General features: G+C 38.1%; 2 protein-coding genes across 2 annotated transcripts in view; both read left to right on the top strand.

Annotated features, from left to right (window-relative positions):
- Positions 1–12,570, top strand: part of LOC130222651 (complement C3-like) — a 51,900-nt gene extending 39,330 nt beyond the window's left edge. The window contains exons 25-36 of the mRNA XM_056455211.1: positions 2,007–2,166; positions 3,555–3,647; positions 5,052–5,208; positions 8,150–8,313; positions 10,312–10,464; positions 10,621–10,680; positions 10,745–10,835; positions 10,911–10,956; positions 11,299–11,389; positions 11,539–11,628; positions 12,119–12,224; positions 12,494–12,570. Coding sequence (XP_056311186.1) covers positions 2,007–2,166; positions 3,555–3,647; positions 5,052–5,208; positions 8,150–8,313; positions 10,312–10,464; positions 10,621–10,680; positions 10,745–10,835; positions 10,911–10,956; positions 11,299–11,389; positions 11,539–11,628; positions 12,119–12,224; positions 12,494–12,570 — 1,288 coding nt within the window. The remainder of the gene's footprint in view (positions 1–2,006; positions 2,167–3,554; positions 3,648–5,051; positions 5,209–8,149; positions 8,314–10,311; positions 10,465–10,620; positions 10,681–10,744; positions 10,836–10,910; positions 10,957–11,298; positions 11,390–11,538; positions 11,629–12,118; positions 12,225–12,493) is intronic.
- Positions 12,571–24,765: 12,195 nt separating this feature from the next.
- Positions 24,766–26,799, top strand: LOC130222537 (complement C3-like). The gene is made up of 3 exons (XM_056455123.1): positions 24,766–24,932; positions 25,020–25,096; positions 26,719–26,799. Exons 1-3 carry the CDS (start codon positions 24,776–24,778, stop codon positions 26,797–26,799), a joined length of 315 nt encoding a protein of 104 aa, XP_056311098.1. The 5' UTR covers positions 24,766–24,775.
- Positions 26,800–27,055: the final 256 nt, after the last annotated feature.

The following is a 27,055-nucleotide window of genomic DNA, read 5'->3' as shown; positions in this document are numbered from 1 at the left end:
TTTGTCATCTGAGACAAATTTGGGAAATCCTAAAAGATTTCTGAAATCCTAGACTAAAATCGGTGATCTTTGATCGTGGGTTCGGCATGTTCATTGACAGCCCGTTGCGATCAGATTTTTCCTCCGATGAAGTTCTGGCAGTGTCAGAAGATTTCAGACACTTTCCTGCAGTGCGATGAGCGTCAATCCAAGAACCAATAGGAGCTCTGAATCTGATGACGTAATCCATGCGACAATTCAAATAACCGTCGGGAAATGTCAAAACTGTTTTTGTCTTTCTGGTTTTATTATTGAGACACGCCGTGTGCAAAATTGCCGCTACAAATTGTTTACGTTTGCTGTGAGGAATCATTTTAGAACGCAGGATAGTGAAAGTGTCACGCATACCTGTCAACCCTCCCGTTTTTCCCGGGATTCTCCTGTATTTTACAGTTTTATCCTGCTGTCATCCTGTAAAGGTATTTCCCGTATTTTTTATCTTTCTGTGAAGAGCCGATCCTCCCTATATGCAACCCATACCGCCGAACCACCAGGGGCCGCCCCTTGCTCTTAAATTTGAATCTGTTCTGTGCTTTAATTTCATTTAGACATGAAAACAAAAACGGCGTGATTCATTTTCTTTTCATTACAGGGGCCATTGCCCCTATGCAATCCTCAAAACAATCAGTTCATGTAATGACTGTCTGATGTGCTCCATAGTGATAAATAAATCACTATCACTGTTTCCCAAGCGGATTCTGTACGGACGCAATTGAATGCGGAGCTCAAGTGGACACTGGGTTTTGGGTGCGTGTTTGAACAGACAAATACACATCATCATCATAATGATAATGATAATAATAATAATGGCGGTTCATTCCGCTGTGGTGACCCCAGATTAATAAAGGGACTAAGCTTAAAAGAAAATGAATGAATATTAATAACAACAACATCTGACATGTCGATCTTGTTGGGTTTTCTTTTAAACACAACCCATTTGGTCTTAAATGAGCTTAAACAGTTAGGAAAGCAATTAAATGCTTTCATTATAGATCTGTCCATTTTAAAGTGACACCTCTGTTAATGTATACAGAATGTTCAAATTATACAGTGAAGAATAGATGAATGAGATTTGATAACTTGATTCAATTTCTTTATAATAGCTAATCATTTTAATGAGCTGAACTGTTTGCTAATTCATTTGCAGCTTTTCCTAACGTATACTAATTATTATATCTTTTGTAAATAATAATAAAAACGTATTACTGACCGTTTCAGCAGTTTATTTACAATGAAACGGCTCTGGATGAACATATTTATTGTTGTTTTTTAGGGTGGTGGGGGGTGTTATCCCTTATTTTCACATCCTAATGTTGACAGGTATGGATCACGCATGGATGACGTCAAACTCTCGGGGCATTTTCTTTCGTGCTTGGCGCATCTTCATTGTCGTTCAGTCGGACTTTATGACAGCTGAGATCTTACAGTGTGACATGGGAGCCATGTTCGTGCAGTCTGACATGCTACAATCGTTCAGGATTATAAAAAAAATCTCACAGTGTGAGCCGGCCTTTAATTGTGTTTCCATGTGAGCCTGGTAGAGTGCAACACGAATACGGACTGCTCTGTGCCTTGAATTGAAGGTACATTAAGATAACCGTGCTGTCATCGGTCACACAGTCTATGTACTGTACTCTTACTAATGCTAAATAAGTATGGTATAGTTTAGTTTCTAAAATTTTTAGAGCACTTTCAAAACAGCTTGGGCTGACCACAATGCTATACATAAAATGCAAATAACAACAATAAGAAGTGAAGAAATGATATATCAATCAGCCAGCGAAGATTGTTGACTTTTAATAAAACGCACCTTCAACATGCCGATTTTGTAACTGCACACAGGTCACCGGAAGCGCTTGAACCAGGTTACTGAAAATGAAAATTCCTTCTGCAAATACCCCATTGCATTCTGTTAGAACTGCATTTTCAATTTGGTCTGATTATTTTTCTGTGGTTATCTGTTAAAGGCTGACCGCATATGTGGCCAAAATCTTCACCATGGCCAATAACCTTATTAGTGTAGATGAACGAGTGCTCTGCAGCGCCCTCAAGTGGCTGGTTTATAACAAACAACTGGCAGATGGCTCTTTTAAAGAGGACACCGCTGTAATTCGTGGAGAGATGGTGGTAAGTGGATGCAACTGACTGTATTTGTGCTTATCTCTACTTACAAAAGAAGATATAAACAATGAGAAAGAATGATTTTTTACTCTGGTTTCCATAAATATAATAACATAATAATATAATAAATAAATAAATACAATGATTAGAATATAATCGGAATTTAAGTCAATATGCAATAACAGAGCAGAATGCAGAGCTAAATGTGTGATAATGTAAATGTAAAGAAGAGAACGTCATGTGATAAATACAGAAATATAATCAGTCAATTTGAGGTGGTTTCACTTTCGAAATGCTGTTTCTGCGGTTTAATTCTTTTAAACACGTTCAGGTGCTGCTTGTCAATTTGATAAGGCTTCAACATTCGTTCTTGCTGTCAATTGCGGAAGAAATGATCGATAAAAGGTTTCTGCTAAATCGCTGTGACAGCCGCCGGCGCTGTGTGACATGCGAGTACGCAAGGGGGAGTCAGATTTGTCTGGGGAATCAGATTTCGATACAACACCAGCAATGCATGTTTCTCCATGTGGCATCAGTGCTGGGTCGTTCTTGACCGATTCGTTTATTTTGAACAAATCTTTTGTATGACTTGTTGTGCAAGACGAGCTTGCATGCTACCTTGGAGTGGTCTGTTTCGCGCAGAATGCGCACGCGTTGCGTCAAACCATAACGATATGATAGATATTGTATAATCCCGCATCGCGTTGGGGAATCACATCGATATATCACCAGAACATGATATACCGTCCAGCCCTACCATACAGCAGTGGACATTAATGTGTCTCCTGTCACATTTGCCATGCAAAAACAGTGCAAAGTTAAAAGCCCACAATGTGTGTGTCTGTTGTGTGCGTGAACGACATTGTGTGTGACTCAACGTTGCAGAAATGCTTGAATTAATTCCACAACAAATACATCAAATAATAATCATTGGGAAAGTTCTTACTGCAGTATTTCACACAAACATTATGCGAGATCTGCTTCCGTCATGTCTGTCACTGTGCTGTTTATCCGACGCAGCCGAGGCGGAGATTGAGGCACAGGAGGCAGGGAGATCTTAATTAGAGAGCTATTTAGAAATGCTAATTTTTTTTCCTGAAATGTTCATCTTCTTCATTCAATTTCAAGCAATCGAGTATGTATCCTCTCCATTGGATTTGAAAAGGTTTAAACCAACCCTATTATGACCCAAAAAGACTTTAATCAGATTTGATCGATTAATTTCGATTGACGTTGTTCTGTGTCTTTTTTATTCATATTTGGCTACTTGTCGGATTACACGCCAATGATTTGGTTCCATGTTCACACAAATTTTTGGAGATATTGCATTAGTCACTATTGCATGAATATCAGCAATTTTTGATCAATTATTAATTAACAATTGTTTATTCCAGGGAGGTTTACCGGACAAAGATGAAGTCTCTCTGACGGCCTTTGTCACAATTGCCCTGCAGGAGGGCAGAGAGATCTGTGCTGCAACAGTTGGTGTAAGTACACTTCTTCCACCAAATGCAGCTTTGGAGCACCAAACAGCAGAATCCTTCGCCTTCAGAATAATTTGCCAGCCACTTCACATTTTAAAGATGTAACATTTGAATATCGTCTGTCATAATATATTTAAATCATTTCAAATTGCAGTAACTAATAAGCAGTGACAAAGGCGTTGCACCATTACATACTTCATCGTCAGGAAAATTACAAGAAGAACTCACAAACCATGTTGTCGTGCATGTGTTTATTAATATTTATCAAATTATTATCATTGTATTATTATTATTATATCATTGGGTGTATTTGGTTGTTCTGTGTAACGAGTGCGAGAGAGCGCCCTCTGGCCTTCTGGAGGAGATTTACTGCTGATCCCCATACTTTCCTCACAATCACAGCTTTTTGCTAAAATGCCCATGTGATTATGTCAATTTATCCTTCAGTTCTAATTTCAAAACCCAAACACAGAAAAAAAAAACAACGCATGCTTTCGGATATTCAGAGATTGGTTTCAGGCCTTCATATGTGGAAATAAAGCCGATATGAATCTGATATGTGACAACGCGACTATCATGTAAACAGGCAGATCGGACTTATTGAGGCATTCCGTTAAACTTGCGACAATGTGGTGTCCGCGGTTTAATGACGTAAACGGAAGAGTGTATGTGGAGACGCTGATGCAGTAAACAACAACAGAGGAAACATTGAGGAGGAAAGTGGTCAGTCGCCACAATTTGTTCCCACCAGACCTGAGGTATCTCTCGTACCCACAAATTTCTCTGAATGGTGGAGGACACCATATTTAAACCATAGGCACAAGCTGCGAAGACGGCCTTTTCCCTCCTCCTCCGCCTCAAAATCATTTTAAAGTTGGGTGAACTTCGCATATTTCAAGAGCTAAAAGCAAGACAATTTCTTCCATCGTGAATAGTGTGGAGCAGATGCTAGAACCCGCCTTTATGCATGCACGACATTGTAAATTGTATGACAAGTGTAAACAGATGAATCTGATATGGGTCACTATTAAAAGAACGTGTAAACGCACAGGCAAAAAAAATCAGATATAGGCAACAAATCAGAATTGGGCATCAAGACCTGACGGTGTAAACGGGGCCTACATTACATTTTCCGAGGTTATATCCCTAAAATCATAATACATCCCAATGTTTTATTTTACACTATATGCTTATATTTATTTCTATTTCTGCAAGAAGTTCTAAGAAGTTCCACCATTTGTTGTTGTTTTTGAGATAGTATTTAAAAAAATCCACAAATTTACAGAAGCTTTAGCATGCCTGTAGCACATACAGTAGCTGCACCTTCAAAAGTCCGTCAATTATTGTGACTGTTTTAGTGTGTAGTGGGAAGATCTTAGATTAAACTTGTCGCGCGCACTTTTACAGGTTCTGCATGAAAGCATCAGGAAGGCTGTTGCTTTTTTAGAAGGTCGAATTACAAGACTGAGCAATCCTTATGCTGTTGCATTGACATCCTATGCCATGGCCAATGCTGACAAACTCAATACAGAAATCTTGATGAAACACTCCACCTTAGGAGAAGGTCAGTAACAATTCAACAAAATGTATGGAAAGAACCGACTTACAAATACTCGTGTTATTGTAATTGAGTAGTTTTGTGTGTGTGTGTGTGTGTGTGTGTGTGTGTGTGTGTGTGTGTACATTTTAGAGTAGTGTTTAAAAGCTGTAATTTTACTTTTACTTAAAGGGCATCTATGGTAAAAAATCTACTTTTCAAGCTGTTTGGACAGACATATGTGCATGTATGGTGTATAGACCGTCATATTGGGGTGATATAAACACACCCAGTGCTTTTTTTTTCAATTTAACAAGATAAAAAACGGTGGACCAATTGGAGCTGTTTTCAAATCGACCGCAACCTGACGTAGGAGAGCGGTCCCCCCGCCCACCAATATTGATTGACATGCGCGTCATCATATCCTCAGTTTGTTGATTCACGTCCGCCATTTTCAGCGCGAGTCGAAGCGATATCACTAAAGGAACACGCTAGCTCTATTTTTAGATGCAAGGCTCATTGGGCTCAACACAAGATCAATATTCTCCACATTATCGCTCTAATCGGAATTATTGGTTGTATCTTTAGGTAGGTTTGCAAACATGTGTACTTCTCATTGAGTCTACCTTATACTTCAGCCGTTTGCATTTCTCGCGATCCCAGAAGCTCCCTGTGATCTTAACTAGCATGCGTTTTAGAATTCTAAACATCGGTTTCTATCAGGGTACACTCAAGTCGACGGCTGGGCGCTGCGGACCGCTGCAGAAACCTATGTTTAGAATTCAAAAATGCGTGGCGCGACGATTCGGGACACTTCATGTTTCTGCCGCGCCACAGAGAGTGTCTGGTGTGCCGTGTCGCAGCTTCGAGCGGCGCATCTGGTGCCTCAGTCAAAGTTATTTCAGTGTCCGTGGTTATTAGTCTCGGTGTTCAAGCTCGGCACTTGAAACTAGCACACAGTTGGCTGTAAAACTGTACAAAGACACAAATGATTTTGTACTCTCTGCTTGGTCTGTGTCCGAGTCGTACATGTACGATCTTCTCTCTCCTTCTCCAACTGCCTGTCAGACTTTTGCAAACGCAGAGCGGGTGAGCTCATGGCCCCGCCCCCTTGTTACGTTGGCGGGAAGCCGAAACTAATTTACATGTGAAGTAACACACTCCTAAATCAGCGAGCTGTGGACACGCCCCCAACAGGACACTTTTTAACACATTATAATAAAAAATCTGAATTGTGTTTTAAACTGAACCTAAACTGCACACTCAGAAGAACCATAATATTAATATTAAATCTTAAAAAAGAGGTAAACTATGTGCCCTTTAAGTATATTTTGCCTTAAGTATTGTACGACCCTACATTTGAAATGATATCTGTCAACTGAGTAAAAAATAAGATGACGTTACTGCAGTGATTGATGAGCAAGTCATTCACGCTGCATGCACCAGAGAGAGAAACAAATCTGTGTGTAAGATTAGTATGTTTATTCACTGTTGCTGGAGTTTGATGTAGGTTTATCAGAAAAATCCCTGTCAAACCCAGCAATGACAAGGTAAGCTATGTGGCTTATTGTAAAGTAAGCTATGCCTGTGCTCTTATAGGTGGAATTTGGAACTTTACATTGTAAAAAATAAATATACATAAATAAATAATATGTGGAAGGTTTAGGATGCCAAGTATAAAAGCATTTCCAATCCATTATAGATGGATAAAAACTATAATATAGACGATATAGACCAGGGGTGACCAACCCTGTTTCTGGAGATCTACCTCCCTGCAGATTTCAGTTGCAACCCATATCAAACATACCTGCCTGTTCAGGTTCTAATTAATTGGTTCTGGTGGGCTTGATCAGGGTGGGAGCTGAACTCTGCAGGAAGGTAGATCTCCAGGAACAGGGTTGAGCACCCCTGATATAGAATATCAACCTTGTCATATACATAGACACTGCAGTCGGTATAGCCCAGGGGTCTCAAACTCAAATTGGTAGAGGGTCAGTGACTGAAAATTTATAAGAGAGCAGCTTTAACATTCAAGGACAACAAAAAAGTGGAAACCTGATGTAACTGATGCACTCAGACAGTCTTCCCCAGAGTATATGCAGTCAAAGCTGCTTCTCTTTGTTTCTTATTGAACATATTGAAGGGGGAGTTTAAATTGCTCTGAAAATACTACAATTTAATAATAGGTATATCAATAATTATTACTCTGTCCCAATCGTTGCCTAACCAAAAGTTTAACAGCTAGTGCAAGAACAGCAGAAAACCGATTATGTAACTTTAGTGACCAGCTATCCTGCCATTGTGGATGGTGTATTTTTTTTTTTTTTTTTTAGGGGTTTTCACCTTTAATGTGATAGGACAGTGAAGGACAGACAGGAAAGCATTGGGAGCAGAGAGAGGGAAAGGATCGGCATATGACCTTGAGCCGGGAATCGAACTCGGGTAGCTGTTAGCATCTTGGTGCTTTATGTCAGCGCACTTAACCACTAGGCCAGTGTTTCTTAACCCTGTTCCTGAAGGCACACCAACATTACACATTTTCAACCTCTCCCTAATCAAACACACCTGAATCAACTCATCAGAACATTAGAAAAGACCCCAAAACCTGACATGAATGGGTCAGATAAGGGAGACATACAAAATATGTACTGTTGGTGTGCCTCCAGGAACAGGGTTGGGTAACACTGCACTAGGCTATTGGTGTCAACATGGCTGGTGTGTTCTGAGAAATTTTCTCACCCCTTGGTTTCGAGTGTGGTCCTGAAAAATCTCAGTTTGAAGGGGTATCTAAACCTTCCCCTTAGCCCTAGCTAAAGAAAATTGGGAAAATTAGTAAGGGGAAGGGCTAAGGGGTAGAATTTGGATTGGGTCTAAATCTTCATCATACTGTACAGTATGTGCGATTCCCCATCATGCTCCAGCCTCATTTCCATGCAAAGTTTCTGTTGAATTTTTTTATTTGAACCAGCTATTAGGTTCTGGAATGTCCCCGGACAGCTGCATCATTCACTTGAGGCGACGGCCTATGCTGTGCTGGCACTTGTGAAGGCCAGAGATTTCAATAAAACAGGAGAGGCAGTGCGGTGGCTGGCCAGACAATATTACTCTTATGGAGGATCCGGCACCACACAGGTACATCAAAACCAAACTTAAACAATGGGTTAAGTTATAGAGGAAATACAAATTAAGAACTACTTGTATATGATTGTGATTGCATGCGAAGCTTATGTGGTATTTCTAGGGGTCTTTGGGGTGTTTAAGTCCACCCTAGGAACTTTTTGATTGCCCTCCAAATGCCTTAAATCAGGGAAGTCAAACTGAACTCCTGGAGGGCCGCAGCCCTGCACAGTTTAGTTCCAACCCTGCTTCAACACACTAAAGCTGCGGTCACACAGGGCTTTTCCTCCCATAGACTTCCATTCATACGCACGCGAATGCGTCAGACCGGAAACGAGAGGTCATGCATCAAGTTTCGCATGTTGCTGCGGTGCAAAGTTCAAGCTTGGTGAACTCTGACCTGCGAAATCGCATCACTTGGCTGCGTGAGACCAATCGAGGATTAAAACAGGACCTCTCTGGACAGAAATTTAAAACATGGAGCAATCGCTCACTTTTTTAAATGTCTAATAATCTTATTTAATCCCGCCCCTTTTCGCAGCGCCGCAAGACAGAATTTCGCACGCACAAAGCCCAGTGTGACTGTAGCTTTACTGGTAGGTTTCAAACAAGCCTGAAGGGCTTAATTAGTTTGATCAGGTGTGTTTAATTAGGGTTGGAACTAAACTGTGCAGAGCTGCGGCCCTTTAAAAATTGAGTTTAACATCCCTGCCTTAAATTTACAAATAAAAATATTAACATTGCACGATCAGATTTAAGACTATTATTGGTATTGGGTGTGCCCAAATGTTTCTCTTTCAATACTGAGCTGCTTTCTGAGTTTGAAAATGATTCTTTAAGTCATTAAGAATAGGAATAAGCTATTCTTTATCAAGAAAAGCAACATTTTCTCTTATTAATAAGTTTATTTCCTCAATAATGGATTTATTTGTACTTTAATGCTGTTCTGAATATAAATTGATATTTTCTGTTATATGTAAATGTTCCAGCATGGGTATAATTCTTTACTAATTCTTCTTATATTACCTGGTATGTATGTCTTTAAATGCAACCAGTTTCATCATTTAATATTTACTGATCTATTAATGTTTTGTTCCGTTTCTCCATTTGAATGAATAAATTATGTCCTACTGCCACCTTTTGGGTGGATTTAATTAGATATTAGTACTACCTTTTTAATTAACAATGCTACAAATAAATTCATAATCTAATCATACTGAATTAAAATGTTGTCTTATTTTTGCAATTGTACATTTTTTTATGATGATTTTGTTTGATTATTAAGAGTCAAATACAAAATTGTTATTCTATTTCATTTAATTTGAATATTAAATAGGCAGAAATGTTTAATGTTCATAAATAAAATACCAATATAGAATAAAATGGCAGAGAACTGAGCAGTAGAATATGGATAATAAGAATGTGTTCGTGAATCAGCTGTCCACTGTATACAACCACAGTATTTATTTTTTATTCTTCAGGACACACACGCACACACGCACACACACACACACAAAATAATAATTCTGACATTAAAAAAAAAATGTGCAGCACCCATTTAAACATCTGAAATCTTTATTTGACGAATACTGACAAGTCCATACCAACTTCATCTGCAGTAAACACAGCAACACAAAGCAACAGACTCTGTTTAAAGTCTCATTTTCTTGGTTCAAGCAGAAATCTGGATGATCCGTACATTTTTTTTAGATGTCAGATGTCTCACCTTAAAAGCAGACAACAGAAACAGCCGTGGACACACAGTCTAACCATTTCTGTAGTAAATATCCAGCTGACTGGGTGAGTCCTCTATGGGGATTTCTATGTAGACGGAAGTAACAATACACTTCGTGGAGTGCAACCGGAAACCGCGAGACGCCATGTGAAAAGTGTCTATTGTTTGCATCTATGCATTTAGCACCGTTGTCAAATATAAAATGTTTGCTTACAACCAGACTTCACCTTTTGTGTTGCACATCGTGTATGTGCGAGTAAATCTGTTTCTCTTCGAAGGCAATCCTCCTGGTGTTCCAGGCTGTGGCAGAGTACCGTACGCAGGTGAAAGAGCAAGACTTCAATTTAGAAGTTGAACTGGCCGTAGCAGGAAGACGTCCTTTGAAATATAATATCAAGAGAAATAATATGCATGTTCCACAGTCAAAAAAGGTGAGGACTGGAGTGACTCTACTTGCTTGTCGTCTTAGTTGGTCATGGTTGTTCATTGGCTATTCTTAAAGGTTTTGATTCAAATCCTCAGGTATCTCTGTTACAGCATGAATTAGATTTTTCGATGACTATATCATGTCTGCTTCCATTCAACAGGTGGAGATAAACAAGGACATTCAAGTGACTACGAAAGGAACCGGAAAGGCCACTCTCTCGGTGAGTGTTCATGAGCATTTATGCAATCAATATAAAATCATCTGAAACCTGCTGCTGTTTACAGGTTAGGATGCTGTACTACGTCAGACCTGTTGAGAAGAAGTCCGACTGCACACTGTTTGATCTGAGTGTTAAAATAGAGAAAGAGCCTGAAAGTTAGTAACCCCTAACATGCATCTGTATGCTCTGAATCTTCCTTCACTGGTTTAATTATTGTTCTCTTCTTTTAGCAACACAAGGAGCCATAGAAACATTCAAGCTTACACTGGATTTCTTGTATGTAAACGAATATCAGATATTTGTATTTCAAGAAAGCACTTTATTAGTGGTTTATTAGCATGTGCTTTCACACTTGGTTTGTTCGCCAGAGTTGATGTTGCATGTTTGAATTGTATTAGTGGCAGCTGATTACCAACTGAACAAGCTGATGAATAGATAACCATTAGGCTGTATTATGCCACAGACAAGCAGCTCTATATTATTCTCCAGCATAATAGTTTTGAATTGTCAGAAATAAGATTGCCTTTGGTTTGCACCAAAAGCTCTAGTGTGAAAGCAACTTCAAATTTATAGAGAGTAAAAATGAAGGCCTGTGAAATCTATTCATTTTTTTACCAGCTACAAAAACCAGAAAAGCGATGCCACCATGACTATTCTGGACATTGGCATTCCCACAGGATTTACTGTGGAAATCAAAGATCTTAAACAGGTATTGTGATGATGCATCAGTATGTAATTATTGCATCATTAGTATTATTCCAGTAGAGCGTTTCATTTGTTTATTTACAGACAGGATTTCAAGTGTTTTGATGACATCACATATTGATTTTTAATACATTCTCATTTTGATGTCTACAGTTGTTGAAAGAGAAGGAGAAATACATTCAGACATACGAGTTGGACAAAGCGCTGTCAGATCGAGGATCCCTCATCTTTTACTTAAACAAGGTATTTCAGCGTACTGCGCAGACCAATCAATCAAACAGCTTCGGTCTTATTTTTGATTCTAGGGCTGATCTCAATCAAAATTCAAGATGAGATCTATTTAACTCGATATTTTCAATAAAATGTAATAAATGTTTATTTGCCAATCAAAGCTTCATGTGATGCCATTTATGGAAAAAATAATAATAAACCATTCCCTGTTTGAAAATATATAGCGGCAAATCCTTTAAATGTGTGAATTGTAAACATAAATCTAAATAATATAGATCTTTCTTTGAGAATATGCTGACAAAACTGGTTCAATTAAACAGAGTGCCATTTTTCCTGCTTGAATAAGTACTCGTGTCTGATGTGCAAATAATGCAAGTAATAAAACAATCTTTGTTTCTGTCAGCTTTTTATCTGCTGCGTATTTTTATTACACATTCTTATTGCTAATTTCCAGTCTACAGTATATATAATCATGAATTCACTTTGATTTCTTCTTCATTAGGTTTCTAATGATCAATCGGAAAGAATTGCCTTCAGAATGCACAAGACTTTTAATGTGGGTTTGCTTCAACCTGCTGCAGTCACCATATATGAGTATTACTCACCCAGTAAGCTGCTGCGCATTTTACATAACACACACAAATTCATGGAACTAAACTCGAACTGTCAAATTCACATGCTCATTTAGCGTGTTTAGTCATTTGAAATATGTCAATCCATTCAGTGATTTACAAAGTTGCCAAGTTAATGTCTTCTAGAATAATTGATTTGGGTACTTTTCTCTAAGGATGTCCCGATCCGATATTGATATCGGAAATAGGTTCGATATCAGTCCAAAAATATATACCGGACTGCTTATAATCTCCGATATAAGCAGTCCGATGCACTCTAAACTCCGTTATAGCTATTTTATCCAGCAGCGTCCAGAGCATCCAGCAGGCAAAGCCCAAGTGATCACAACACTGCTTGCTAGCAAAGTCCCTTTAAGATTTTAAAAGCTCTTCACACTAAGTTTGGGTGTATTACAACAGAAATCTAATGTGATGGTAGCACATGCTGACGCGATAAACAACGGCACACGTCAAGCAATCTTTACGTTGTTTTGTATACGCTGCTAAGCAACGCACTGAATGGCGACGTATCGGTTCGTACTGAAGGCTGCAATATCGGTATCGGAAGTTAAAACGTAAGTTGTATCGGGACATCCCTACTTTTCTCCTTTAATATTATGACTGAATTTTAAAGAAAAGAGGTCACACTGCATCAATATTTCATTGTTGACAGAAAGGCATACTGAAGAGCATTCCTAGTTCACCTTACTACAAAACATTCACTTCTTTTTTTTTAATTGCCACACATTTCCCGCATATTTTGGACAGCCGGGACACTGTCATACCATTGAACGCCATATGCATGTGTAACAGAGGCCAGCTAGCGAAGTGCTATGCAGGTAAACCTCTAAAGGTGCTCTAGCGGCAGATGTTAGATGCGGCCTCCTTGTTAGAGCAACTGACTCCTATACAAAGAATCGCTGGTTCGATCCCAACTCAGAGCAGTTTGGGTGCAGTAAGACCGATGGGTATGGCCAGATGGAATCTGCGTGTTTTTTTGCAATTTCTGCAGAGAGTTTTGGTAAAAACCTGCGGATTTCTGCTGAATTATTTTGGGAGTATCATAACTAAAACCTTAATATGTGAAATAAAAAATTTATTATATATTATTTATAAAATTTTATAAAATATATGAACATATGATTTAATGTTTCAAATGCAAATCCAATTAGATTCACTTTATTTGGTAAACAAAGCAAGTCTCTCATATAATCTCTACTAAAAGACAGAAAATATTACTGTACACACTGCATTGTACATAAATCAGATGAACATTTTCATATTAGTCAATAATATTACTGTAATTATTTAAAAACTGAATAAATGTGAATTTACACACATTTACTCAAGTAAACAAACACAATTAAAATCTGTGGAATTCTGTGCGGGCAGATTCCGTGTGGGCCCACCGATGGGTTACACGTGGGGGCTCGTCTGGATGGGAGTGAGGTTTAGGTAGGTGAGTGTAACGGAGGCCGGCTAGCAAGGTGCTATGTAGGTAAACCTCACTCCTCTGACCTCTAAAGGTGCTCTAGCGACAGACGCTAGAGGCCATGGTCTTTAGCCTCCTTGCTAGAGCAACCGACTCCCAAACAAAGAATCGCTTGTTTGATTCCAACTTAGAGCGAGTTGGGTGTAGTAGGTAGGGGTGGGCGGTACACCGGTGTCATAGTCATCACCGGTGTGACATTGCGCCACGACATGGATTTTCTAATACCGTCAATACCATGATAAATCAATTATGCGCCTTGAATGGCTGCATTTACATCAATAATAGCTAATTCTAAATAATAAGGCATTCAATTTTCTTCAAACATTCAGTTGTGGTCTGAATACATGTCCTTATACTACAGGGCTCGAAATTGCAACCATTTTGGTCGCATGAGCGCGCGAAATTTAATCTATGCGCCCTCATAATATATTTGGGAGCATTTGTGTGTCTGAATTAGGGCTGTGATGGTAATGGAAGAAATCCTGCGGTATGTCGGTTAACCGCGCAGATATATAAAAATAAGCATTTTTAACGCACCGCTGTAATTTCTATATCCCAGTCCCTTTATCAACATTTTTATACAAGTCATTATTTTAAAGATTATGACTTGAGAATATGATTTTACCTCAGCGCTGCACTTTTTCTCCTTCGCCCTCGCGCTGAGTTCAGGTGACGGAGTGTTGTGAAGTAGTTAAACTCTCCTCAGTTTAATTTACAGTGTCAAACTGGCACAGGAATATCAGTATATTAATATAGGCTTGCTAAAATGCTGGTCAAATGTGGGTCTTTTTTTACAGAAGCTATTAACAGATGCGCATGCTGCGACCGGTGATGAGTCAACAATCGCAAATATTTTGACTTATTTAAAGTAGGCTATAGGCTATAGCATATAGTAATTGTGTGTAAAGACATTTATAAAAAAATGTAGCTAATATATCACAGGGGTTTGTGTAGCAATTACAGTGGACCATTAATTAATCCTTTTTTTCCCGTGGAGCGAAACAAACACTGCAGTTGTGTAGCAGATGGAGACGCACAAAATATACAATTCAGATATTTTCGTCGGCAGAAAAATATTCTTTGAACAAATTTGTTTTGTACAATTTGTATCTTAGTTTTTGTCGGTCAGTTATTTACAAAATAAACAAGAATAACTAATAAACTGAAGTGAAGCGATGTGCCTCAGGGTCCGCTATAATGCCGCGGCCAAAACACAAACTAAATACAATCGTAATATAAATAAAATAAAAGTGAAATATTCAGTTTCGAATATTCGAATAGGCTGCTCTTTTAATTTTGATCATACAGTTAACAAAGATTCCATATTCGAAACTGAATATTTCACTTTTATTTATATTACGATTGTATTTAACAGACCAGTTTGTGTTTTGGCTGTGGCATATAGCGGACCCTGAGGCACATCGCTTCACTTCAGTTTATTAGTTATTCTTGTTTATTTTGTAAATAACTGACTGACAAAAACTAAGATACAAATTGTACAAAACTAAATTCGTTCAAAGAATATTTTTCTGCCGACGAAAATATCTGAATTGTATATTTTGTGCGTCTCCATCCGCTACACAACTGTGTGTTTGTTTTGCTCCATGGAAAAAAAGGATTTAATTAATGCTCCACTGTAATTGCAACACAAACCCCTGTGATATATTAGCTACATTTTTAATAAACTTCTTTACACACAATTATTATATGCTATAGCCTATAGCCTACTTAAATAAGTCAAATATTTGCGATTGTTGACTCATCACCGGTCGCAGCATGCGCGTCTGTTTATAGCTTCTGTAAAAAAAGACCCACATTTGACCAGCCTTTTAGCAAAGCCTATATTAATATTAATTAATATATTAATTAACACTGTAAATTAAACTGAGGAGAGTTTAACTACTTCACAACACTCCGTCACCTGAACTCAGCGCGAGGGAGAAGAAGAAAAGTGCAGCGCTGAGGTAAAATCATATTCTCAAGTCATAATCTTTAAAATAATGACTTGTATTAAACATGTTGATAAAGGGATTGGGATAGAGAAATTACAGCGGTGTGTTAAAAATGCTTATTTTCTGTGGAGCGATTGATTTGAGTTAGGTCTGCTTTATTAAAATAAGCTTAAAATAAAACAGCCTATGCTGGTTATAAAAAGGATTCAGTGTTTTCGTTTTGTAATCTAAATTTGTAATTTAAATGGAAATACTCAGGGCAGGCCTTTATTCCTTTTATTTAGTTTATTCTGTTTTTCTATACAATCCTAAAAGATTCACAAGCAAAAATCAATACTAAACTAAAATGGGCGGTGATGACTGTAATAACCACATCACTGCGGTTGACATCTCATTATGGCAGTAATGCGGTTACCGTCACACCCCTAGTCTGAATATAATGGTTGTAGTGCAATCTGATTTGATTTTCTCTAAAAACTTGCTGAATCGCTCGACCCTGCTGAAGTATTGGTTATTAGCTGTCAGTCACTCAACGCTTCCCGCTGTCAGATAACAAGGAGCTTTTGCTACTGCAGGAAATGCAAACGGCTGAAGAGTGAAAAGTGCACAGGTTTGCAAACCTCAGCTAAAGTTATAATAATAATAATAATGGCGCAGATGACAGCGATCATAACATGAGGTAAATGTTGATCCGCCAGCTGAGATCAATCGAGTGTTTTAGGAGAAGGTGCCCGAATCTCGATGCGTTGCATTCACCGCGTGTTCAGCGCAAATGTCCGCTAAATATAAAGTCTAATACTGTACATCATCGCCAAAGAAACTCACCTTACTAACCTACTAAGTTTTACACTGAAACTACAGCTCATAACAAAGAGCGGAATTGCGCTGGTGGTCATCATGAGAATCCGGCTCTGTCTGCTCATAAATTGGTGCGGCTGACTCGCCTGCTTTATTCCACCAACACAGAGAAATGAAGATCAGCTCATAACGAGACTGAGCATTACAATGACCCAAACCAAAACTTTAAAGAGTGATAGAAGTGAGACTTTCTTTTGTCCGTTCTTCCTTGAGATGTATATTATTTTGCTATTGAAGTAATACCGTGATATTATACCGTCACCGTTCAAAGATGAAAAATACCGTGATATTAATTTTAGGTCATATCGCCCACCCCTAGTAGTAGGACCAATGGGTTACACATAGATTTCCATTCAAAAACATTTTAGTATTTGCATTCAATTCCAGTGTGTGATCCATGTCATGAGCCATTAATGCGCATTCAAAGCCTGATAAACAAGGCTACATGAGTTGAATAAACTGCTAAACTTCTACATATTGTATATATGCATCCTGTTGTCATATGCGTAGCCCTCTCTCTCTCTCACACACATACTGTACTGTGAGCATGCATCATATCCACCTCTGTGTCAGTCAAACAACACAGATGCATTATTTCGAAGTGGTTGGTTTCGTTTACAAATATGGTCTAGCAGTTTTAGGGATAAAGTTTAGTTTCTCTCTGTTTATGTAAATAACAGAAATCAAGCATTAAGGTGTACATTTGTGTATATTTTCACAGATAAACAAGAGAAATGCAGTGAAAATCACCACAAATTTAGAAAAAAACTTGCCACATAATCATTTGTCACTAAAAAAAATCTTTTTTTTTTTTTTAAATCACGAAACTTCAGAGGAACTGATAATGACTTTAAAATCAGGAATGTAAAGTATTTATAACAAATGTTTTTGGGGTTTTTTTAACAAACACCCATTTTTTTTCTTTTCCAGAGCACGCTGTACAAAGTACTACCACCCTGAAAGAGATGGAGTAATATACAGACTGTGCAAAGGAGACATGTGCCAGTGTGCTGAAGGTATTATTATAATAATTAACAATTATTATTACCACAATCTGCAACACTGCATTGAAGTAAAAGATTAAAGATTTAGTCAAAGCTTCTGTAAAAAACAGACCAATTTGTAATTAAAACAGCATTGTTTTAAATGAGCTGAAAGAACTATTTTTAACCCTCTGAAATTATTGTTATGATTTATTATATTCTTCAAGATTGATAAAGAACAAATGTGTTTACAGGGCTCGAAATTGCAACCAATTGGTCGCATATGCGCCCGAAATGTAACCTATGCGACCTTATAATATATTGGGAGCATTTGTGCGACTGCATATAATGGTTGTAGTGCGACCTGTTTTGATTTTTGAATCGGTCTTCCATGCCTCTATATTGGTTAATATTAGCTGTCAATCACTTAAGGCTTTTTGCTGTCAGATGACCGGGAGCTTTTGTGACCGCGGGAAATGCAAACGGCTGAAGAGTGAAAAGTCCACAGGTTTGCAAACCCCACCTAAAGTTACAAATAATGACATCCATGAGAGCGATCATGACATGTGGTGAATGTTGATCCGCCCAGCCAGAGATCCATCGAGTGTTTTCGGAGAAGGTGCCAGAATATCCAACACAGGCTCATTCTGAAACGTACCTCCACGGACGTTTCTGGAGACCGCGAAATACATCTCGGCGGCACGTTTTTCTGGAGTTTTTGTTTTCGTGAGTCCACAAGAGGTCGCCGTGTACGCTTTGAGATCTCAAATTTCCCATCGCGAGTGCCATTCGCGCCTGCTGTTCTCGCGTAAACCCACCAGAGGCTGCTGTCGACTCACTTTTGGACAGACTTTCTGACTGACTGAGCGAACGATCGGCTGACCCACCCTCCCCCTTCCCTAACCCAACCAACACGTTTCAAAAGCAATCCAAACAAATAAAAGCCCTCGTCTGACTTTTTTGTTTTTTTTACCACATCATCACCCTGCTATTCACTTGTTTGTTTTATATTTTGGATTCTGTTTTGTCTTATCTGCTTTCTGGAACCGCTCTCCACCGGACTCGAACCCCCGTCTTCGTGGTCAACTCCTCTCTGCATCTCAAATTCGCCGACGGACGTGGCGCGCTAACGGGACAAACTGGTTGCAGCCGGAATGCCGTCCATACGGAGGCAAGCGGTCAGCTGGTAAGCGCGAAAAGGAACCGCCCCCGTAGCGTTCAATTAAAAAAATGAATGCAGCCATACGTACCTCCGCCTACGTAATTCGCTGTCTCCAGAAACGTCCGCAGGGCTACGTTTTCACAATGAGCCTGTGTTGAGAATCTCAATACGTTGCATTTACTGCGCGTTCGGCGCAAATGTCCGCTAAATGTAAAATATAACACTGTACACTTAATATAACACTGTAACACAAGCTTAAACTGATGCGGCTTATAACAAAGAAACAGTATTGCGCAGGTGATCATCACGAGAATCCTGCTCTGCCCCGCTCATATATTGGTCCGGCTGAGTCGCCTGCTTTCCACAAACACAGAAAAATGACAATCAGCTCATAACAAGACTGAGCATTTAAAATGAGACAAACCCAAATCAAAACTTTTAAAGAGTGATAGAAGTGAGACTTTCTTCCTTTTCTTTTGTCCATTCTTTCTTGAGATGTTTATTATTTTCCTATTTAATTACTGATGACTGCTTTGCAGCTTTCATCCTTGAATTGGATGATTTATTATAGTCTTTCGATTGTTTTGTAGCGGAAATATTATTTATTAAATTGACATGCTATATAAAACAATAGTGCAATTAAATATTCCTCACTGCAATGCTTCATTTGTGCTTGATGCAAACCATACATTTATTTTTCATAAAGTAACAGTAAGAATTTTTATAGCACATAACTTACATTAAAGCACACTCAGGGCAGCATGATCATGAGAAATGTAATTCATTCATTATTATTATTGTCATCATCCTCATCATTAATATTTTATAGTTATTAGACATTCATTTAGGAATTATTGCACAAATATTAAGTCATCACTAACACTAGTTAGATAGTGTTTCTGTTTATGTGAGTCCTAATTGATGTTGTTTTCAAATACAATAAATCCCTTAATATACTATTTTGCAGCGATGATCTCATTCATTTTTGATGGGTGCTTCCACATTTTTTTCTGCGCTCCTTAATTTTCCTGTGCTCCTAAATATTGAAGTTAGAAGCACCGGTGCTACAAGTTAACAAAGTCATTTCGAGCCTGGCTTATGTGAATATGAACAGTCTCTATAACATAAGTTCTCTGAACACAGAAAACTGCAGTTACCAGAAGAAAAACACTATCAAAGATGACGAGCGTTTCGTAATTGCCTGCGAATCGAACACAGATTATGGTAAATATATCAGCTCTCTACGTTAATTCATGCTCATGACTTCTTGAAATGAATGAAATTTCAAATGTTGACATACACATATATCTATATATATATATATATGCTCTTTTCATGCTCAGTACTCACCAAAGCGTCCAGAAATATGACTACTGACTCTTTCATTTCATTTTCATTGTTTTTCATTTCAAAATGAACAGGGAGAAATCAAGTAACTGTTAGAGCTGATATTCCAGCTGACCGGATCCCAGACACTCCTGCTTACGCATACGTTATAATTACTGGTAAGTTACAAATATACTTCTGTGAATTCACAGTGATTTATTTATATGAAGAAGTATTCATATTTTATTGAGACAGATGAAGTCTATACTAAAAATTAATTGTATTTTTGTGGCACGTCCAGTTGAACTGCACTGATGAAGCCTTTCTTGGCCATTCTGAAAAGCATTTGTAAACATATGCATCTGATTTAAAATAATATTTCCCTACATTCTATACCACTTTTCTGGGTACTCAAAGCGCTTTACGCATTCATTGGGGGAATCTCCTCATCCACCACCAATCTGTATCATCTACTCGGATGATGCAGCGACAGCCGTTCTGCGTCAGATTGCACACCGGCTGATTGGTGGAGAGGAGACAGAGTGATGAAGCCAATTATGATATGGAGATGGTTAAGAGGCCATGATAGACAGAGGCCAGTAGTAGGGAATGTCCCGATCCGATATTGATATCGGAAGTAGGTCCAATATCAGCCCCAAAAAAACTCTTTTGGACCGCGGTAAAAATATCCGATATAAGCAGTCCGTTCCGCTTTAAACTTCATTAGAGCTATTCTATCCAGCAGCGTCCAGAGGCAGCGTGCGAAGCCCACATGATCACAAAACTGCTTGCTAGTGAAGTAGCAAAGAAAAAGAGCGATGTCAGCCGTGTGGCAGTATTTCACATAAAAGTCCAAAAAAGATAGAGGTAAAGTTGGTTTTATATTCACACATTCAGACTTTCTCCTTAATTATATAATATCAGAAAAGTATTCTTTGCAAATTCTGAATAGGGAAATCATTTTAACAGCAAATGACTATCAAAGTACAGCATTGTTCAAAGTGAATTAGATAGTGTTAATGTTGTTTAGAAGTCATACTTGCATGCTAATTCCGATCGAATATTCAAAGTAACATGGTAAACAATATAGAGACTGCTAAATGAACGAATGTGCAAATATAAAACCAACTTCTATCCGAAAAGACAGTGTGGCTCAGTGCAACACTTGGTGGTGGAACAGAACCGGGAAAGTTTAATACGTACAACTTCATCGCGCATTTGAAGCAGCATCACAAAACTCTGCATGAGGACTTTCACAAGACCACTGAGTTAAAGAAACAATCCTTTGGCAACTTCAAGCAACCAACGCTGCCTGAAACCCTTGCAAAGCGTGACAAATTCCATCGTAAGAACAATCCTTTACATTACTGGAGAGCCAACCAAGTTCGACTACCCACCCTGGCCGCAACAGCAGCTAAGTTCCTTTGTGCTCCCTGCACAAGCGTTGAGAGCGAAAGGCTCTTAGCACAGCATCAATTATTGTTGACTCACTGCTCAGCATGCAGAAATGCTTATCTTCTTAAAAAAAGATCTCCACATCATGCTCGACTGCAGAAAGTTGAGTTGGAGGAGTAGGAAGTGTCGTCCTCCTTTAATACAGGGCAGAGAACAAAAACCTAACTTAGAGTTATATTTATTTTGTTTGCACTATTGTTTGTGGATAGTAAATGCAACGATCTCATACTTTCGGGCAGTGTGTGTGAAATTGAAACTTTGGACACTCAACCTTTAGCAGTTGGTCAATAAGCAATTTATTTTTTCTTATGTTCCTGCTCTCAGCTGTTCCTACCATTTGTGACCTTAAATTAGTGTTTTGCACTTAAAAATATATTTTTTTTTGTTTATTCAAATAAGATATTTTTTTAGGGTCTTCATATTTATTCTTTAATTATATATTATATATATATATATATATATATAGATATATATATATATATATATTATATATATATAATATATATATATATATATATATATATATATATATTCTTATGTAAAAGGTTCACATTTATGCAACCAATAGTTAATAAATTGGTCGTTTTTTTCCATACTTACTGTTGCTGACTTTTGTTCTCAGTTTGATCTAGACGCTCATACATTCCACTCAACAAAACAGTTCAAGTCAGAGTTTTTAGCCCCCCTTTGAATTATTTTTCTTTTTTAAATATTCCCAAATGATGTTTAAAGAGCAAGGAAATTTTCACAGTATGTCTGATAATATTTTTTCTTCTGGAGAAAGTATTATTTATTTTATTTCGGCTAATATAAAAGCAGTTTTTAATTTTTTAAGAAACATTTAAAGGTCAAAATTATTAGCCCCTTTAAGCCATATTTCTTTACAATAGTCTACAGAACAGACCATCATTATACAATAACTTGCCTAATTACCCTAACTTGCCTAGTTAACTTAATTAACCTAGTTAAGCCTTTAAATGTCACTTTAAGCTGTATAGCCTAATATTATTTACTGTCATCATGACAAAGATAAAATAAATCAGTTATTAGAAATGTGCTGAAAATCTTCTTTCTGTTAAACAGAAATTGGGGAAAAAACTAAATAATTCTAATAATAATTATATTGTTAGAATTATTTCTAATAATATAGGAGGACTTCAACTGTAGGTAAAAGTTCATGATATGTGCTGATTATTGTATCGGATTTGTATTGGTATCGGTTAGTACTGAAGGCTGCAATATCGGTCTCGTATCGGAAGTTAAAACGTTGTATCGGGACATCCCTAGTTGTGGTGGTTTATTTGGGATGTGGTGGGTTTCTTAGGTTATTAAAGGTGTTTTCTGTCACTACATGTTTAGCCTGCATTAATGCATTCAGTGTATGCTACACGATTAATCATTAAAAGATCAGAATCTCAACACCCACACAACATAAATTGTAAATGATGGTGATTTGCATATGTTTATTAAACCTTCCGATCGCTGCATTCAAATCTGTGTTTGAAAAACAAAAAAATCAAGAAAAAGGAGTCTTTAGTCTTTTGAGTTAGTTATGAAGATACAAACAGTCAAATAACATAGCAGTACTGGGAGAACAGTTTATAGTTTAGATAAAAGCACTGATGTTTATGGTAAAGATTAAAATCACAATCATACGCATTTCACTTGACGCTCAAAAATGAAAGTTGTAGGCAGCAATTACATTATTAACCCAATACGTGGCAACAACTAGCCATCAAAAATATGCCACTGAATAATTCTTCAATAATGATCATCTAGCAATGAAACATGCAGTTTCATGAGTGAAGAACTGAATCGTTTATTGAAAATGAGACTAAAATAAATATGGGTTGTACAAACTATAATGTTAGATATCTTCATGTAGCATTCATTTTCCACAGTACTGAACTGAGTATTTTACAATATTTATTTTTTTTCAGCTGATTATTTCTTATTTTATTTTAATAAAATTACAGGATCTTCTGTTTGTTAAAACCAAAAGTTTCTTGCAGTGTTTTTTTTGTAATAAATGGAAAGCAAATTACATTTGTCTCCTCCACTTTTTGCCTGATCTGAAAATGGTCCGATCCGTGACTAAGAAACCATAATGTGATCCAAACCATGAGATTTGTGATCTGTTACATTTACATTTAGCAGACGCTTTTATCCAAAGCGACTTACAAATGAGGACAAGGAAGCAATTTACACAACTATAAGAGCAGCAGTGAACAAGTGCTATAGACAAGTTTCAGGTGTGTAAAGTCTAAGAAGCAAACATTAGTAATGTGTGTTTTTTTTTTGAGAGAGAGAGAGAGAGTACAGTTAGTGGTATAGCCAGAGAGGCAGTTACAGATTAGGAAGGAAAGTGGAGACTAAATAGTTGAGTTTTTAGTCGTTTCTTGAAGACAGCAAGTGACTCTGCTGTTCTGATGTAGTTAGGGAAGTTTCATTCCACAACTGGGCAGATTGAATGCGAGAGTCGGGAAAGTGATTTTCTTCCCTCTTAGGGATGGAACACGAGGCGACGTTCATTCACAGAACGCAAGTTTCTGAAGGGGACATCTATCTGCAGAAGTGAGAGCAGATACGAAGGAGCAAAGCCAGAGGGGCGCTTTGTAAGCAAAACATCAGAGTTTGAATTTGATGCGAGCAGCAACTGGCAGCCAGTGCAAACGGGTGAGTAGCGGTCTAAGATTGACATGTGCTCTTTTGGGTTCATCAAAGACACTCGTGCTGCTGCGTCTGAAGCAGCGAAGAGGTTTGATAGAATTAGCTGGAAGCTCCGGCTAGCAGAGAGTTGCACTAGTCCAGTTTGGAGAGAACAAGAGCTTGAACAATGAGTTGAGCTGCATGTTCAGATAGGAAGGGTCGGACCTTTTTTGATGTTATAGAGTGCGAATCTGCAAGATCGAGCAGTTCTAGAAATGTGGTCAGAGAAGTTAGTTGGTCATCAATCGTTACTCCAAGGCTTTTTACCATTTTGGATGCAGTAATGGTTGCCCCATCCATCTGGATTGAAAAGTTATGGTGTAGAGTCGGGTTGGCAGAAACTTCAAGCATTTCCGTTTTCGCGAGGTTAAGCTGAAGATATGATCTTTCATCCAGTATGAAATATCTGACGGCAGGCTGAAATGCGAGCTGGAACCGAGGATCACCCACAAGTATCCATGTAAACATAGTCATTGTGCTGAGAGTGTTACATACAAACACCTCTGCATAACAAATACATACATTTAAAAAATCTCAAGCTGCATTGCTACTTTGGTTGCTCCAGGTGAAGAGATCGCCCAGACTGTGGAGCAGGCATCAGTGGAAGCTTCATGGGTCAACTTATTGTCCAGCCTCAGGGCAATGGAGAGCAGAACATGATCTTCATGACTTTACCAGTCATCGCCACTCATTACCTGGACAGCACCAATCAGTGGGATGCTATAGGCATGAAGCGTCGTGATGAAGCCATTTACCATATCAAGACAGGTCAGTAGGGTACAAGAGATGTACAGAATCTGGCCACTGACATTAAAAAAAAACATAGACATCTTTTTAAATCCTTTTTGTATTAAGGTTATGACCAACAGCAGGCCTATCGTAAACCAGATGGATCCTACGCTGCCTTGATAGGACAGACCGAGCAGTGCATGGTAGAATATTTTGATTTCATTTTTTCACTAAAAATATATTGCTTATTTGCAAAATAACGTATCAAGGCCTGCTCACACTGTGAGATTTCAGCAAGGATTTTGTCATCTGAGACAATTTGGGAAATCCTAAAGATTTCTGAAATCCTAGACTAAATCGGTGATCTTTGATCGTGGGTGTCGGCATGTTCATTGACAGCCCGTTGCGATCAGATTTTTCCTCCGATGAAGTTCTGGCAGTGTCAGAAGATTTCAGACACTTTCCTGCAGTGCGATGAGCGTCAATCCAGAACAATAGGAGCTCTGAATTCTGATGACGTAATCCATGCGACAATTCAAATAACCGTCGGGAAATGTCAAACTGTTTTTGTCTTTTCTGGTTTTTATTATGAGACACGCCGTGTGCAAAATTGCCGCTACAAATTGTTTACGTTTGCTGTGAGGAATCATTTTAGAACGCAGGATAGTGAAAGTGTCACGCATACCTGTCAACCCTCCCGTTTTTCCCGGGATTCTCCTGTATTTTACAGTTTTATCCTGCTGTCATCCTGTAAAGGTATTTCCCGTATTTTTTATCTTTCTGTGAAGAGCCGATCCTCCCTATATGCAACCCATACCGCCGAACCACCAGGGGCCGCCCCTTGCTCTTAAATTTGAATCTGTTCTGTGCTTTAATTTCATTTAGACATGAAAACAAAACGGCGTGATTCATTTTCTTTCATTACAGGGGCCATTGCCCCTATGCAATCCTCAAAACAATCAGTTCATGTAATGACTGTCTGATGTGCTCCATAGTGATAAATAAATCACTATCACTGTTTCCCAAGCGGATTCTGTACGGACGCGATTGAATGCGGAGCTCAAGTGGACACTGGGTTTTGGGTGCGTGTTTGAACAGACAATTACACATCATCATCATAATGATAATGATAATAATAACTGGCGGTTCATTCCGCTGTGGTGACCCCAGATTAATAAAGGGACTAAGCTTAAAGAAAATGATGAATATTAATAACAACAACATCTGACATGTCGATCTTGTTGGGTTTTCTTTTAAACACAACCCATTTGGTCTTAAATGAGCTTAAACAGTTAGGAAAGCAATTAAATGCTTTCATTATAGATCTGTCCATTTTAAAGTGACACCTCTGTTAATGTATACAGAATGTTCAAATTTATACAGTGAAGAATAGATGAATGAGATTTGATAACTTGATTCAATTTCTTTATAATAGCTAATCATTTAATGAGCTGAACTGTTTGCTAATTCATTTGCAGCTTTTCCTAACGTATACTAATATTATATCTTTTGTAAATAATAATAAAAACGTATTACTGACCGTTTCAGCAGTTTATTTACAATGAAACGGCTCTGGATGAACATATTTATTGTTGTTTTTTAGGGTGGTGGGGGTTGTTATCCCTTATTTCACATCTAATGTTGACAGGTATGGATCACGCATGGATGACGTCAAACTCTCGGGGCATTTTCTTTCGTGCTTGGCGCATCTTCATTGTCATTCAGTCTGACTTTATGACAGCTGAGGTATTACAGTGTGACATGAGTGCCATTTTCGTGCAGTCTGACATGCTACAATCGTTCAGGATTATAAAATATCCCACAGCGTGAGCCGGCCTTTAATTGTGTTCCATGTGAGCCTGGTAGAGTGCAACACGAATACGGACTGCTCTGTGCCTTGAATTGAAGGTACATTAAGATAACCGTGCTGTCATCGGTCACACAGTCTATGTACTGTACTCTTACTAATGCTAAATAAGTATGGTATAGTTTAGTTTCTAAAATTTTTAGAGCACTTTCAAACAGCTTGGGCTGACACAATGCTATACATAAAATGCAAATAACAACAATAAGAAGTGAAGAAATGATATATCAATCAGCCAGCGAAGATTGTTGACTTTTAATAAAACGCACCTTCAACATGCCGATTTTGTAACTGCACA

Source organism: Danio aesculapii, chromosome 1 (assembly GCF_903798145.1).
Source record: "Danio aesculapii chromosome 1, fDanAes4.1, whole genome shotgun sequence".
In the NCBI taxonomy this organism is placed as follows: Eukaryota; Metazoa; Chordata; class Actinopteri; order Cypriniformes; family Danionidae; genus Danio; species Danio aesculapii.
Note: the sequence above shows the minus strand (reverse complement) of the source record. Positions and strands in the feature narration are given on the sequence as shown.